We start from the raw sequence: 16,970 nt of genomic DNA on the forward strand, positions 1-16,970 counted from the left end.
CACATGTTTTGGTTATATGTCAAGATCAGTTTACTGATGGTAAATGTGTCTATCCACTGTTCTTGAGGTTTTCATGATATTTGATTAATTTCATGAGTAGGTTGAAATATAGAATTCCCATTTCTGCTATGGACTCTACTTATATTTTTTGCTTGCATGTCAAGCTACACTGCTACACTACATTTCAATTGTTGTATTCTCCCCATGAACAAACTTTTCTGGTAAATTGAAGGGCGTGTTGCTTTCCATTCTCTCCCGCCAAGTTTCCCTGCATTTTACTATCAGATTAGCAACAACATGATCTGTGAAGAAGACCAACAAAGTGTTCACAAAAAAAAATAAAAAAATAAAAAGACCAACAAAGTTGAAAGACATGACAGTAGTATGGAACATGAAAGACATGACAGTAGTATGGAACTTAATTGGAAAAATATTTATATATATTCAAGGGGCGAGGCATTCAAGTTACTAAACATTTGTGTGGGGGTAGAGCTGTCATTTCCGACACGACCCGATAACACGACTCGAAACCCGCACGAAATAAAGCGGGTTGAACCCGCACGATTAAAAAGCGGGTAGGCGGTGGGTCATCCCGCCATGACCCATTTAATAAATGGGTCGGTCACGGGTCAACCTGCCAACACGAAGTGAACCCGTCTAACCCGATTGTGCTATGTTTCTTCTTGAAATTTTGGACGTTCGGAGTATTTGATCATAATATTAGACAATTTGAAATATTTCGTTTTTAATTATTGGATTTAATTATTTATGAATTATATATAGGCCCAGTTTGGGATTGATTTTGGAGGCGCTTTTGGACCTGCTTCTGCTTTTGGGGTTATGGTATGGTGTTTGGTAAATTCTCTAGAAGTGGCTTTTGGTCCAAATTGCTTCTCCTAGAAGCTGAAATTGAGAAGCAACCAAGTACCAGCTTTGGGAAGCTGCATCTGTGGAAACACGGAGTGAACGGGGATTGATTAAATGAAATTTACTCTTTTTTCCTATTTGTGTGAACCCTCATACTTCGTGACTGCTATTTGTGTGCGAAAGCTGCGTCTCCTTGATTGTTGTTTGATTGTACATATTTACTTCTATATAACTTATTTACTTCACATAATTTTGATCTTTTTACTGGGTATTGATTTTTATGTATTTAATTTAGAATCTGCTTACTGACGCAAAGTTCAGTTTAATTTAGAATCAAGGCTCCTCGTATCACTTCCAAGAATCTCATCATGTGATTAGTTTTTTCCCTGTTTCTAGTTTCTTATGGTTTTAGATTTGGAATCATATACACCAAGCTTGTGATGAGTTGCTTCCCAGAATTTTGGATTGTCTTGATGATGTTTCATTGCTCTGTGATTGAGTTTGATAGTGGATATGATTAGGCTGGTTTTGGGTTTATGGAGAATGGTGCTGTCTTTTGAAAATTTGAAATCATATTCAAGCAGATGTTAGTGTTTTCGACTCCAAGCTATCTGCACTTGTGGTTAGACATTGGCACATTGTAAGAATGGGTTGCACATTGTAAGAATGGGTTATAAGAGCATAATAGTAATTTAATTAGTCATGGAGGGGGTTCAATTAATTGGGCTAAAACACGAAAATCAAACTATATATTAATTTGACATGGTATCATCTGATAATGGATGCAAAACCTTAGTGATGTATTGGTTCAATTTGTAGCCTCCAATATACTTGATCTGTAATCCACGCTTCAGTTGTGTTTTTTATGCCGCTAATCATTTACTATAATGTTCCTTGGTACGTTGTTTGGTCTAAAGCCTATGTCGCTTTGAGGGAAAATACATTTACTATCTTCTGGTAATTGATGCAAAACATTGGTGATGTATTGGTTCAATTTGTGGGCTGCAATATAGTCAATGCATATATAATCCACGGTTCAGTTCCGTTTTTTATGCTGCTGACCATTTAGTACTATAATGTTCTTTTCAATGTTGTTTGATCTAAAACCTATATCGCTTCGAGAATGGTCCTGAGATTCAGATTTTCTTAGCTTTGAAATATTCCTATCCTTCAGTTTTGCTTCATGTCAGTATCATTTCTACTTAGTTCCTGCAATTACTTCCCCACATCCCTGAATTTGATTCATATCTTAATGCAGCTTCAGAGTCACTGTTCTCATTGAAGATGAGACTGATCAAGCACATGCAGTCTTAATGGGCAAAGAAGTAGAAGAAATCTTTGGAATCTCATGCGAAGACTTGATTATCAAGAAAAACTGCAAAAAACCAAAGGATCAGACCACAAGACATTCTTCAATTAGAAGGAGAGTCAAACTGCTGAAATTGAAGCCAGGAACAAAAAGAGATTTCCTTATAAAGGGGGCATACAAAGATGTTCACAAGTTCACACCACCCCAAGATATTTTACCAACAACTTCCACACGAAATCCTCTTAGGTTTGGAAAGAAGAGGAAGGAATTGTTCAAAGCAAAACCAAGCAAGAGCCTGAAAAGGCAAGTTTTAAAATCCTCATGTTAAATTTCCTTTCCACTTAATTTCTGCATTTTATATCTACTCTGTCCATTCAATTTAAGCATCCCTTAATTAATGACCCAATCTTTTATATATAACCTTCATGTGCTCTGTATATTTCAGTGACAACTTCAAACCATCAGATTAGACCAGCACAAATACATTGGCTCAATCTGACACCGAAGACCTTACCTAACCACTTTTGCTTTGCAATGCAACTTTTTGTTTTGTGATAAGGACCAATATTTGGGTTTTTGTAATGCTAACTGTCCTTGAAAAACAATGCCATGCTATGTACATATAAGCACTTGTTGTCAGGACCATTCTATGTTTTTTGTAATGCTAATGGTCCCCGAGAAACAATCGACCAAGGTAGCAGACATTTTGTACATTACTGATCAATGTACATAAAAGGTTTTTGCTATTCTTCTTTGTTTTCTCATTCTTTTTTTTTTTTGCTACAATATACCAATTATTATTGCAACTAAAAGACCCGAAGCATCGCGCGGGCCTTTTTACCTAGTATATATAAAAGTGCCACTCTCTTTGTTACAATCATTTTATATTTTGAAATTTGATGAACAAGTAAACATTGCAAGTTTGTTTTGTGAAGTATGGATGCTTCTGGAGATGAGGAGAAGATAGACCAAATTATATGTGTATGTGGTAGTCTTATTCAAGAAGGAGATATGTTCAACGAGAAATAAATTTTGTGTAATGGTTCCCGTTGAACTATGGTTGGGAAATTAATTCAAATATTCTGGACTTATTTTGTGTAATAGTAAAACATAATATGCATATTGAAGGGTTTAAAGTAAATCTTTTATTCGGTTAAAGCAAGGGTACAAGGATAATGCATGAGAAAGTTTTTTATTTGGTATGGTTACATAATCAAAAAATAAAATTATGTATTTTAGTAGCATATCTTAGCATGTATGACCATTTTGGTAATTATACCCATCCAAAGCCCTTTTGCTTCGCAACTTACCAAACACTTCGAAATTTTTTTTCGTTCTCACAGCACTTTGAAAAACAGTTTACCAAACACCTCAGCTGCTTCTTCTCATAGCAAGTTCGGAAGTGCTTCCTCTCACAGCAGGTTCAGAAGTGCTTCTTCTCACAGCACAGCAATCCCAAACTAAGCCATAATTATTTATATTCTTCGTTTTGTGGAGTTTTTAGTGAATTTAATTAATTTATGCATTTTTTAGTTAAATAGGTCCCATTGTTAAAGCTTAAATGAGTCATTTTGTCTAATAAGGCACGACTTATTTATTAAATGAGTTAAGCGGGTTAAAAACGGGTAACCCGTTTAATAAACAGGTTGGGTTTGGGTTTAAATTTTGACACAATTATTAAATGGGTTGGGTTTGGGTTTATATCTTGCGACATGACAAATACCTTGACCCGACACGAACCCAACCCAACACGACCCATTGACAGCCCTATGTGTGCGTGCGTGCGTGCGTGCTCGCCCGTGTCACGTACTCTCTCGGGTATCCCGTGGTTCTTCACCTAGAAGAACTCATTGTTAGAAATATGAAAAGGGTAGTATTGTAATTTACATTTGTTGCCTATAAATAGGTTGTTTCTTTCTCTATAGAATTCAAGTCGGTAACAATGTAGTCTTAAATTCCTCTCCACTCTCTTCTTCGTTTTTCTTCTTTTTGTTTCTTTGTGTTTCGATTTCAATAAGCCATGAATGTTATCATGGTATCAGAGCGGGTTACCCACGTGTGCATGTCTAACGGCCACACGGGCTCCACGTCACCCAAGTTCTCCACGTGTATGGCTTGAAAATTCGCCACACGTGCGGGGGTGTGTTGAGAATATATACATTCCACATGGGAAAAATTGGACCTTGCCTATGAGTTTATAAGGGTTTGGGCCACTCCATCCAAAACCAATTGGCAATGGATGGAGTGGCCCAAACCCTTATAAACTCATAGGTAAGGTCCAATTTTTCCCATGTGGGATGTATATATATTCTCAACACACCCCCGCACGTGTGGCGAATTTTCAAGCCATACACGTGGAGAACTTGGGTGACGTGGAGCCCGTGTGGCCGTTAGACATGCACACGTGGGTAACCCGCTCTGATACCATGATAAAGTAATCTGGGGTTCACATCCAAAACCAATTGGCAATGGATGGAGTGGCTCAAACCCTTATAAACTCATAGGCAATGTCTCATTTTTCCCATGTGGGATGTATATATTCTCAACACCCATATCTCTCTGCAGCCCTCCGGACTTCGTCGATCACCTCAGCAGGCCTGCCAGCATTGTTAGCGAGGTCGACTAGTCGACTATTGGGATACTGAAATGGGTTTCGGTTGAAATGCAGGAGACTTTATTTTCCAGTGGACGGATCAGAATACTTTGGACAGAAAGTTTGGTCTGTTTGCAAGGGTTTTGATTGACATTGACCTGTCAGTTGACCCTCCCAGTGAATTGGTTGTTCGTCGTAAGAATGGAGAGACTGTGGTTATTGAAGTTGGTTATGAGCGTCTTCCTCAGCTCTGCTCACATTGTGGAAACGTTGGGCATAATGTGACAACATGTAAGTTTGTACAAAAGCCTGCAACTTCAGGCCAAGTTGAGGAAGAGATGGAGCGTGGTAGTTCTCGTAAGCCTAGAAGGCGTCGTCGGAAAACGAAACAGCTCTATGTGCCCAAGGTTACTGATCAGGTTTATATATAAGGGAAAGAAGGTTGTTGTTGAGCCAACTCCAAATGCTTCTAAGGATGATGGGGAAGGCCCTTCTTTTGCTAGTCGCTCTCCTCCTCATAATGATAAGATTCATGAGCCTCCAGGGACACACATTGGTGTGGTTTCTACCCAACATGAGGTTTCATTGGTTAAGCAAGCAGCAGTTGTGAATGTTGAGGTTCCAGTAACTAAGAATGCTAATGTTCCATTTACGGAGCAAGAAGCGGTTACTGATGTGAATGTTCAAGATGCTATTGTGACTGTTCAACATGCTATTGTGACTGTTCATGATGTTCTTTCTTCAGAGGATAATAATGTTATTGCTTTAGAGAAAATTCAAACTTCTCAACACGGTGTCAATGCTGCTATTATTGATGATGTGGTTAGGAACACCAATGATGATGGAACTAAGGTTTCAGAGAGTGAGGTTGAGTGTTCTCCGGCTTCCTCTAGAGATGTTGGCACTCGTAATTGGTATGATGTTATTGAGGGAGAGGTGGCTGTCCTAGAATTTACTGAAGTTGTCTCTAAAACTCGTCGTAAGTCTATGAGGAAAGCAGTGAATGCAGAGAGCTGAGAGGCTTACGTACGCCGTACAAAGGGTAGTACTCAATGAAAGTCCTTTATTGGAACTTAAGGGGTATTGCTAATGTCCCCACTCAGGATGCATTACGGGAGTTTGTCCGGTCTCACAACCCGGAGGTTTTATGTATAGTTGAACCTTTTGTTTCTTTACATTCTATCAGTTTCTCTTTCTGGCGTTCATTAGGCATGAGGCCTATTTGTACTAATGATCGGGGTTCTTCTTTGCCTAACCTATGGGTTCTTTGCAAAACTTCGCTTGTTCCTTGGGTTCGTATTTTATTTATCTCTGATCATCAGGTCTCTTTACAGGTCATGTTTGATTCGGTTAATTGTTTTATCACTGCCGTGTATGCTAGCACAACAATAGCAGGCCGCCGTAAGTTATGGGAGGATATCACTGATGTTAAAGGCCGTTTTGTTTCTGGTCCATGGATAGTTTTTGGTGATTTTAATGCAGTTCTTGGTGCTCATGAGAAAAAAGGAGGATCTCCTATTTGTAGGCGGTCATGTGAAGAATTTCAAGCGTTGTCAGATGTGTGTGAACTTGTACATGTTGATACTAAAGGTGCAGAATTTACATGGGTGCGCCATCGAGGCCTTCGTGGAAATGTTGAGTTACGTCTGGATAGATGTCTTGCTACTTTGGAGTGGCTGGATACATGGGATCAATTTGATTGTTGTACTCTTCCTAGAGTTTGCTCTGATCATAACCCATTGCTCATGTCTGTTTCTAAATTTTCAGGGCCTCACTATAGCCTTTTCAGTTTCAGGAAAATGTGGTTGGAACATGTTAATTTCAAGGAGGTTGTTAAGAATTGTTGGCTCTCTGCACCTTCTTATGGTGGCCCCTTCACCGTTCTTCAACACAAGTTGCGTGTTTTGCGGAAAGCTCTTAGGAGTTGGAATTGGGAGGTGTTTGGTGACGTGCACTGTAGGGTAGAAAAAGACCAAGAAGCTTTGGCAAAAATTCAAAGTGATATTGCTGCTTCTGGCGGAATAGATGACTAAAGAGAATGAGCTACAAGCAAACTTATCAGAATCTATTCGCATGCAGGAAAGTTTTTGGAAAGAAAAAGCAAGGTTGAAATGGTTATCAGAAGGTGATCGTAATTCTTCTTTTTTTCATGCGATGTGTAGAGCGCGTCGTAATCGCTCTTCTATTACCTTGCTTCTAGATGGTGATCAGGTTCTTGATGATCCTCACTCTATTCAAGATCATGTTGTTGGTTATTATAAGGATCTCTTTGCAAAGCATGCAGATTACCACGATTCTGGTTTGGTGTCTTGTGTGATTCCCTCTATGGTTATTGAAGAGGAAAATCATGCTCTTACTATTTTCCCATTACCAAAAGAGATATGGATGGCAGTTAAATCAATGGATCTTGACATCGCTCCAGGGCCAGATGGATTTAATGGTCATTTTTTTGTTTCTTGTTGGGATGTTGTGGGTGCAGATGTGATCAAGGCAGTGCAATATTTCTTTACTCATGGTCAGTTATCAGCCTCTTATAACTCAGGACTTATTATTCTCATTCCAAAGGTAGACCATGTTGACTCTATTAAGGAATTTCGCCCTATTGCTCTTACCGATTTTGTTTTCAAGATAATTCCAAAGATTCTAGCACTTCGATTGTCTCCACTTGCATCTCGCATTGTGTCTCCTCAACAACATGCTTTTGTTGCTGGTAGAAATATATCAGATTGTATCTTGGTGACCTCAGAGTCTTTTAATCTTTTGGACTCTAAATGTCACGGGGCAATGTAGCAATTAAAGCAGATATTACCAAGGCTTTTGACACTCTTTCATGGGATTTTCTTCTGCATGTTCTTCAAGCCTTCGGTTTTCATGAGACTTTTGTGCAATGGGTTCAAGCTCTATTATTATCTGCTAAACTTTCTCTTCTCATCAATGGTAGGCCAATGGGTTATTTTTCTTGTGGGCGAGGTGTGAGACAAGGTGACCCGCTCTCTCCTTTACTCTTTTGCTTGGCAAAAGAGGTTCTTAGCCGTGGTTTGTCAATGCTTGTATCTTCTGGACAATTGAAGCGCATTTCTTCTCCTAGAGGCACTTTGGCTCCTTCTCATGTATTATTTGCAAATGATGTTATTGTGTTTTGTCGGGGGAATCGGCAGAATTTGAGGGTCATGAATTTCTTTGATGAATATGGTGGTGCTTCTGGCCAAATCATTAACAAGGAGAAGTCTCAAGTTTTAATTGGGAAGCATATGCATAGTCGTCGACATTCTATCTCAAATTTCTTGGGTATTCCATTAGGTACTGCTCCATTCATGTACTTGGGTGCTCCAATCTTTCATGGAAAGCCTCGAGTTGCATATTTTCAAGCTATTGTGGACAAAATCAGGTTAAACTTGTCGAGTTGGATGAGTTCATTTTTGTCAATGGCTGGGCGTCTCCAACTTATTAAGTATGTCATCTTCAGCATGTTTGTTTATACATTTCAAGTGTATGAATGGCCCGTGTCTTTATTAAGACGAATTGAGGTTTGGTACTGTAACTTTCTTTGGTCTGGTTCTATAGATAAGCGAGGAATTCCCCTAGTTGCTTGGAAATCTTGTTGCATGCCAGTTGAAGAAGGGGGTTTGGGACTTACGCAACTTGTGATTCTAAACAGGTCCCTCTTGCTCAAGCGTTGTTGGGAGATTTTTACCTCCTCATCTAAAGGTTGTTCCTTTATTAGAAATCGATTTTCACTACGACGTTCTTATGCTCCATCTTCTATATGGCCTGGGGTGCGTAAGTTTTGGGGTGTAGTCCAAGAAAATACTCGGTGGTTGATTGGTCCTGGAGTTAATATTTCTTTTTGGAGGGACAACTTCTTGGGTAGACCTCTCATTGAATTGTTTGGTGATCATGGTGCTTTGAACAATAATCCTTCCTTGGTCTCAGATTACATTGATAATGGATCTTGGGCTTTTCCTCCTCTCTTGCAAACTAATTTTCTGATGTTGTGTGATTTTATTAGACAAGTTCCCATTGTAATGGACCCGATGATGGAGGACAAAATGGTTTGGCAGTCTTCTTCTACTGGAGAGCTTACTGCTAAGGATGCTTTTTCCTTTATGAGACAACCTTCTCCTATGGTGCCATGGGGTAAGCATTTATGGTCCAAATTTATTTTGCCTCGAATGTCTTTGCACGCTTGGAAGGTTTTGCGGGGTAGAGTAATTTCAGATGAGTTTTTACAACGACGAGGAGTGGCTTTGGCATCTCGTTGTGACTTTTGTGGTCACTATACTGAAACTCTAAACCATATTTTCCTTCATTGTTTTTTGGCTGCTTCAATATGGAATCACTTCATCTCTATTTTTGAAATTGGCATAGCTCCTACTACAATTCATGAAGTTTTTAATTTGGGTATGGCTATGGAGAGGAGTCCCCAGCTTCAAGAGCTTTGGTTAAAATGCTTCACTACTGTTTTGTGGTATATTTGGCATGCTAGAAATCAAATCAGATTTGAGAGCAGGGCATTTTCAGTTCTTGGAGTTTGTCGCCTAATCTCAGGGCATATCCAAGCAGCTAGTCGACTTGCAACAGGTCATATGCATAATACAATTCAAGATCTACGTATCTTGAAAAGTTTTGGTTCTTGTTGTAGACCGTGACGTCCTCCTAGAGTGGTTGAGGTTAATTGGCATCCCCCCATTATTGGGTGGATCAAGATTAATTCTGACGGCGTTTGGAAACATGAAGAGGGTATTGGAGGTTTCGGAGCTGTATTTCATGATTATAAAGGTCAGTTTATTGGTGCTTTTACTTCTAACCTGGATATTCCTAGTTCTATTGCGGCAGAAGTAATGGCAGTTATTACGGCTATTGAGATTTCTTGGCTTCACGATTGGAAACACATATGGCTAGAGGTAGATTCCTCTATTGTATTGGATTATATTCGCTCTCCTTCTCTTGTGCCTTGGCAACTTCGAGTACGTTGGTTAAATTGCTTATATAGGATCTCACAAATGAACTTCAAATCTTTAGACATATTTAGAGAAGGGAATAAGGTAGCAGATGCTCTAGCTAATCATGGAACATCTTTGTCGGAGCAAGTATGGTGGGATATGCCTCCTGCATTTCTCTTGTTGTTCTATGAGAGTGATGTTTTGGGTCCCACAGTTTAGATTTCGTTGACTTGTTTGTTTTGCTTGTTTATTCTTGAGGTTTTGGTTAGGTCCCCCTCCATTGTCATTCGCATTTTTTTGACTTAATAAATTGGAGTGTTAGAGAGGTTGCTCCTCTGCTATCACTCATTGCATCAAAAAAAATTCATTAGCAGTGATAACGTAAAAGGAATTCAATATTGTTTATTGTACCTGAGGAATAGTCTGCATTTAGCAACTTTTGAAGTCAACAACATAAGGAATTGTATACACTGAAGAACATATATAAATATACTATATTTTACATGATAAAGGTTCTATCATGTATTTATAGATAGATTCTAAACAACCGGTCTATTTATTACAAATGGATAAAATTTGAAGGTAAAGAAAGAAATAAATAAATGTTTATAAATAAAAATGATGTGATCTGAGCTATTAATATTAACACCATTTAATCTAACCCGTCTATTTATATCTATAAATACATGATTGAACCTCCTAGAAATGGGAAGATGATTCTTTCTGGTTTCGGAGAACTCTCTATTTTAGAACTGTTTATCTCCTCCTTCTTTCCTTTGCATGTCTATTAATTTGGCTCCCTCGCTATAATCGACCGCTAGATTCTTCCTTCTCTCTTGCTAATATATCCCTGGATATATTTACTCATCTCTTTCTCTTACTCAAAAACATCATTGCTATAAGAACATCTAGGACTGCCTACCCATTTGTCTCGAAAGGGGACCTGAACTGATATAGAACGGATGGCAATAAGGATCGAAGAGCAACTTGATCGTGAAAAAGGAAAACCCAGTTTTCTTCAAATTTGGCTTTCGGTGTTAGAATTGTAATTGCTATACCTTTCCTACGTGTGGGCTTTTTTGGGCTTTCGGGATCGTTTCGGGCCTCAAAACTGCAATTTACTATTTTTCCGCATTTAGGTTTTCTAGTTCGATTTGGATTTGTTTTGTTTTAACCCGTATTGTTAGTCACCCAAGGGTTTCTTTTCTCATAGACATGCAACCTTAAACGGCTGCATAACCTATCTTTTATCATATTATCAATAAAATTGAGAGTTTTCTCATCTATCTCTGGTAGACTCCATAATTCTTGTTTTAGGGTTTATTGCTTGTAAACCCGGCCCCAGGTTACTTCCGACTGTGTCATGAACAAATCTTTCCGACATGCCTCTCCACTCACCATCACATGCTGCCAATTGGTTTTTCTGATAGTTGCTGACATCTTTCAACCCATGGTTTGTTAAATTGATTACCGGAGATGGGTGATCGAGGCCTGAAAACTCTTAGCAGTTGTCAACATATATCTTGAAAATAACTAGTGAGCAAGGTATGAAACTTAGTCTAATCATAGATTCATATGCGCTGGTATAATTCGATTTAATCTGAAAAGGGTTTTGGAGAAAGTCATGTATTTAATTGAAATTCTTTAATCCACAAAAAGAATTCAGATTGTTTCTTTTGTTAATCCGGGTTGGGTGTTACACTTTAGGGTTTCTTCTCCGTCTATAATAATTCACACGAGATAAACTCACACGAATCACGTTTCAATCAAGAAACAAAGCACGGCGGACAGACTAGAGCTCTAACTGATCGTATTCACTAACCCGGCCAAAGGCGTGAATTCCCGATTTTCCCACCCACGATCACATTTCGTGATCCACGATCCTCAACTCGCAAGTCTTTGGATCCACGGTATAAATACCAAAACATTAAAGGAGTCGCAGTGGACCCAAAATGTTACACGAATCTAAAATGAAAGATTCTCCGTAATTGATCCCTATCAATTACTCCCGGTACAAGACCCACATTTAAATAAACCACCCGCGAACTAAAATGTTCCACAATACTCAACACTTTTCAAAACAATAGAAATCAACCCTTTCACAAAATATTGTTTCACGAAAAGTCACACCCAAAACAATAAAATGAACGCACCCATAATTATTGTTTTATCACACAAATCCACCTACACATATATATTTCACGTAAATATATATATATATATATATATATATATATATATATATATATACACACACGTAGACATTCACTCAGGAATGCTACTAATACCAACTATAGTTTGCAGTTAACTAAATAACTATCAAAACGATAAGGTAAACCCGTTCGTAAATGAACATTGTGAGATTACTCACCTCGAAATTCCCGATGCGTCTTCACACCACTAGACTGCTTACAGAACGCACTCTGTCAAGCACCTAAGGAAAGTACAGCCTTGATTCAGTCAATGGAACACAAGGAATAACGTTCGAAACCCTAAATCTAAACCAATAGATCGAATTTTACATTAGAACAAAACAGTCCGATTGAAACCCTAGAATTTCAAATCCAAAATTCGACATCCACGAGTCGAATCGATGCAAACCACATTGTGGAAAGCATCTACGTCCTCCGAGCTCCAAAAGCCCTCAAGAATCACCGGCAAAGGTGGCCGGAATCTCTAGTTCTGACGAAGGCGATTTCGTCCCCGACGTGGCTTCTTCTCGGCCCTGTAGCGCCCACCACAGCTCGAATCGTGAAGAATCACTTCCACAGATGTGTAGAGGAGGTTGAGGCGAAGAAAGCCCACTTGGAATCGTGTCCTATGGTGGCCGGAGGAGGAAGAACGACGCCGGCAAAGTGGGGAGGCGAAACTGAGGTCGGGACCGAAGAGAGAGAAAAAGTTGGCAAAAAGGGAAATTCTGATTTTTTCTGGAAAAAATCCCATATATACCAAAATGGAAACTTTTTCCGACAACCATAACTTCCTCATACGAACTCCGATTTCCTTGTTCCGCATATCCACGAACTCGTATCGACGCGCCCTACGACTTTCGTGAAGGAAGTTTTCGGAGAAACCCAACGAATAAAAAGTCAACCTTTGCAACCGCCTGAAAACCATATTCTTCGAATAAAAATTCGTCCGAAACACTTCCGCTCCATGCATGAGCCACGAAATCGTCCAATAACCACAAATTAGATTCCGGAAAATCCTCGGAAAATAAATACGAATTTCTGGGGCATCACATGAAATGTACATATTAGCTTTCATGATCGATAAAATACAGATATATGTCTTATATGCTTTGATAAAAATAAAAAAATTGTGTACGTGAAGTAATTCACCATATATAATTTCAATATGCAGTGAAACACTAAAAAATAGCCTTGGTGAATATATATGACTGGTAAAATCCTCATATAGTACCCAAATTATCACGAAATGCACTTTTTAGTACCTACAAATTTTCAGGGAGTCCAATGGTAAATGTACTATCCCTCCGTTAGCCCTTTTAGTACCTCCGTCCATTATTCCATTAAAAATGCCTATGTGGCGGTCATGTGACACTCATGTGAGTAAAATAGCAAAGGTAAAATAGTATTTCATTCATATTTAGAAATTATAGAATTTAATATATTGAATATCTATAATTAAAAAAAAATTTGACGCATAAAAAAAAAATAATACCCAATTTATTCTTCACTGTTCTCCGGATACTTTTTTTTTTAATCAAATAAACAACTCAAATGCTACAACTAGTCTTTCGTGAGTCGAACTCACAACCTCCCACTTACGAAGGGGAAAGTGCCACTAGACCAAATGGTACTGGGCCTGTTCTCCGGATACTTGGGGCAATTAATTTAAGTACTTTTGGTTTTGTTTAGTTTCTTTTTTTTTATGAAAATTTAATATATATTAATTTGGGTCAACTAATGAGATAACTTTTTTCTCGAACAATTAATAGAATTAATCAATGGAGATGGTGGGTAAACCTAGATATTCACTAAATTCAATTCTAGGTCTTTTTTTTTTTTTTTTTTGGTTACAATTCTAGGTCTTTTTTTTAACCTAGTTTAATTTATTTTAATTTAGTTTAATCAAAAATTTGTAAAAGAAATACAAAAAATAGGTGTTTTACGATTTTACCCATACTTTAACGGAATAATTGACGGAAGTACTAAAATGGTTAATGGAAGGATAGTACAGGTACCACTAGACTCCCTAAAAACTTGTAGGTACCAAAAAGTGCATTTCATGATAGTTCAGGTACCATATAAAGATTTTACCCAAATCTATATATGACATAGAGAGCTTGCCTGCAAGAGATCTCCAATGTTCACCACTAAAGCTTCAGGTACATTAGGAACATCAATCCAGTGGTTTTGGTACAAAATCTGGAGTCCACCAATTTTGTCTTGAAGTAGGATGGTCAGAAAATAAGGATCCGTGTGTTCAATAGCGCCAATAGCTTGTTCAGGTTCAGGGCATGGGGGATAGTAGTGATTAAGAATCATATGCTTCTCAGTGCAATCCAAGTTTTTAAGTTGATCAGGTTTGAGCCCAAGCGCCACAGATAGCAATTCAAACAAAATGACACCTAATTTATGAGCATGCGTGGAATACTCCATAATTATATCTCTGCATTTTGTATAAAGAGAACCACATGAACTCGGATAAAAGTGATACATATATAATTAACTTATGTTCTTCCATTTCAGCAAAACATTACTTTTACATAGATCACCATCACGTATGTATAGTAAACATTACAAAGTTTGACAAATCATAACTATTTTTTCTGCTTTCTGGATTGGGATCACGTGCATGTTTAATCAGGCATACAATATTTGCAAATTTATAATATCAAAAGAAAAGTAGTAAGCATATTTTCTTAATTTTCATCATAATATATATTATGCTACAAATATCACATATTCATTGTTGAGACTTAGCTTCATTAATAAGCTAGATGGAAATAAAGAGCAAATGAGATGTATACTCGAGAATTAACTAACAAAATAGGAAGTCATCCCAATCTCAATAAATATAAGGGAGTGATTGTCACACTCCCCATTTCCTCATTTCAGCATTTTTTGCAATTGCACTTCATTTTCATGCTCATTTAAAAATTTAAAAATATATAAAAATATTTGAAATTTGTAGAAAAGGAGCATGAGAAAATCACCCAAAATATATAATGATCCAAAACCATTCGAAACTAGTCTTTTAAATATTTCTTGTCAATTTCAACAATTTTAGGGCCGTATTAGTATCTAATTAATCCAAAATCAATTGACAATGAGTGGCAAGGTCCAATTTCTTATTTATACACAATAACGTTTCTTTATTCAGTATTTCAAAAAAAAAAAAGTTCCTTTATTCAGAGAGGACGTCTCTCAAAAAATAAAGAGAGGACGTCTCTCAGCCCAGCGTATAGTGTAATGATCAAAACTATTCATATTTTTACGTTTTCCTTGGACAATATACATTACCAATAATTAGTCAAAATTGAATCTATTTATCTATGCATTGACAAACTTTGGTGTTTAATAATATATATCATGCTTAATTAAATTTCTTTTTGGTTGATACATACGTAAATCATTTCTTGTGAGAGAAATCAATCATGGGTTATGAGGTTTCAAAGGGTTGTTAAATAAATCGTCATTTAAAGGGGCACATGTACATGTATATACATGTGTACGTGAGAGATGGTGAGAGGGGATTTTATGGGATAACTACCTGCAAACATTTTAACGCAAAAACACGTCCTCCCCTCAAAATTGAAGAAGATTTCAAGGGATGGACATATATACCTGCAAATGAGAGGAATTTCTTGAGGATCGAACTGCTCGTCACTTATGTTACACTGCAAAGTATCCCCCCAGTCCTGATACATAATTAACTGACAGATGGAACTGCCAGAGAAGTGGTGTTAACTCAGTGGTCAGAGCCAGGGCCGGTCCTGACATTTTGGAGGCCTGAGGCAAACATTCATACGAATTTTTTTCCTATAATAAATTGAAACTTAAATATACTAGTAGCAATGAAAAAAAAGGAACCAAAAAAAACATCTATATTGTATTCTTAAATTAGAAAGGACATTAGTAAAAAACCATAAATGAAAAAAAAAAAGTGTTTAATACCAAAAGAAACCGGAAAAAAAAAGTGAGAGAATATAAAATGAAACTATTTTTAGCAATGAGAAAAAGAAAAGAAAAAAAAAAGGTACTTAATACAAAAGAAACCAAAAAAAAAAAAAAAGGAGAACTGTTTTGTTTCGAACTTGGGTGGCATAAAAAGCCACAATGCACACTTACCGCTGCTCTAGAGCAGCGACCACTCAATATTTGGGCACAGAATATATATAAAGTCGTACTGAACTGCAATATATATATATAAAATAAAAACTGTCGGAGGCCCTCCGGAGACCGGTGGCCTGAGGCGGCGGCCTCAGGCTGCAGCCCTCAGGGCCGGCTCTGGTCAGAGCACCCACTACCTAATGACGAAGTCATGGATTCGAGTTACCATGGGGGTAGGAGTGAAATCCTTTGATCCTCTTTTAAAAAGTAGAAAAAAAAAATGCCAGAGAAGTACCTGACCTTCCACTCCGGTTCCCTACCATAGTACTCAGCCTTCGCCTCCCTCGGTAGCTCGTGAAACCCACGCGTCGCCTCCATCACTCTCCTAGGCATCCCATGGTTCACCACCTGAAACAACCCAAAGCTCTCTGCGGCCCTCCGGACTTGGTCGATCACCTCAGCAGATCGTCCTTCATTGTCAGCCAGATCAATCACTGGAATACTGAAATGGCCAGATGTCTTGTGGTCGCCGGCGATGGAGGGATCTTTCTTTAAACCCACGAAAATGGGTGGGACGACTTTGGTGATTCCAGCATCGACTACCCCTTTGACACCAGCTTTGGATTCGTCGAAGGCCTTAAGAAGCTCCAGACGATCAGGCTCGACCATTTTCACTGAAACTGGACAAATTAGTGACTCAGTTGACTGACTGGGATCTGGGAATCGATATGCAAAATTAGAAATCACTTTATATCATTTCGGGAGAAAATTTACTCCCACTCTTTTTCTTTTTTTTACAGCTTGATTTTGTACATGCAAATTGATTACACGTATTTATATGCGTGTAATTATATCTAAAACACTAAAATAAGTTAGTCCTCAAGTCAATTATTATGTAATTAATCCACTTTTATTTATTTTGTAGGAAATAAGCAGAGTTGCGAAAATCACGATAAAAT

At 37.9% G+C, this 16,970-nt stretch overlaps 1 protein-coding gene across 1 annotated transcript; it reads right to left on the reverse strand.

Annotated features, from left to right (window-relative positions):
* Window positions 1-14,001: 14,001 nt before the first annotated feature.
* LOC133711843 (deacetoxyvindoline 4-hydroxylase-like) lies at window positions 14,002-16,680 on the reverse strand. The gene is made up of 2 exons (XM_062137929.1): window positions 16,307-16,680; window positions 14,002-14,347 (listed from the first exon to the last, which is right to left on the reverse strand). Exons 1-2 carry the CDS (start codon window positions 16,678-16,680, stop codon window positions 14,002-14,004), a joined length of 720 nt encoding a protein of 239 aa, XP_061993913.1.
* Window positions 16,681-16,970: the final 290 nt, after the last annotated feature.

Source organism: Rosa rugosa, chromosome 5 (genome assembly GCF_958449725.1).
Source record: "Rosa rugosa chromosome 5, drRosRugo1.1, whole genome shotgun sequence".
In the NCBI taxonomy this organism is placed as follows: domain Eukaryota; kingdom Viridiplantae; phylum Streptophyta; class Magnoliopsida; order Rosales; family Rosaceae; genus Rosa; species Rosa rugosa.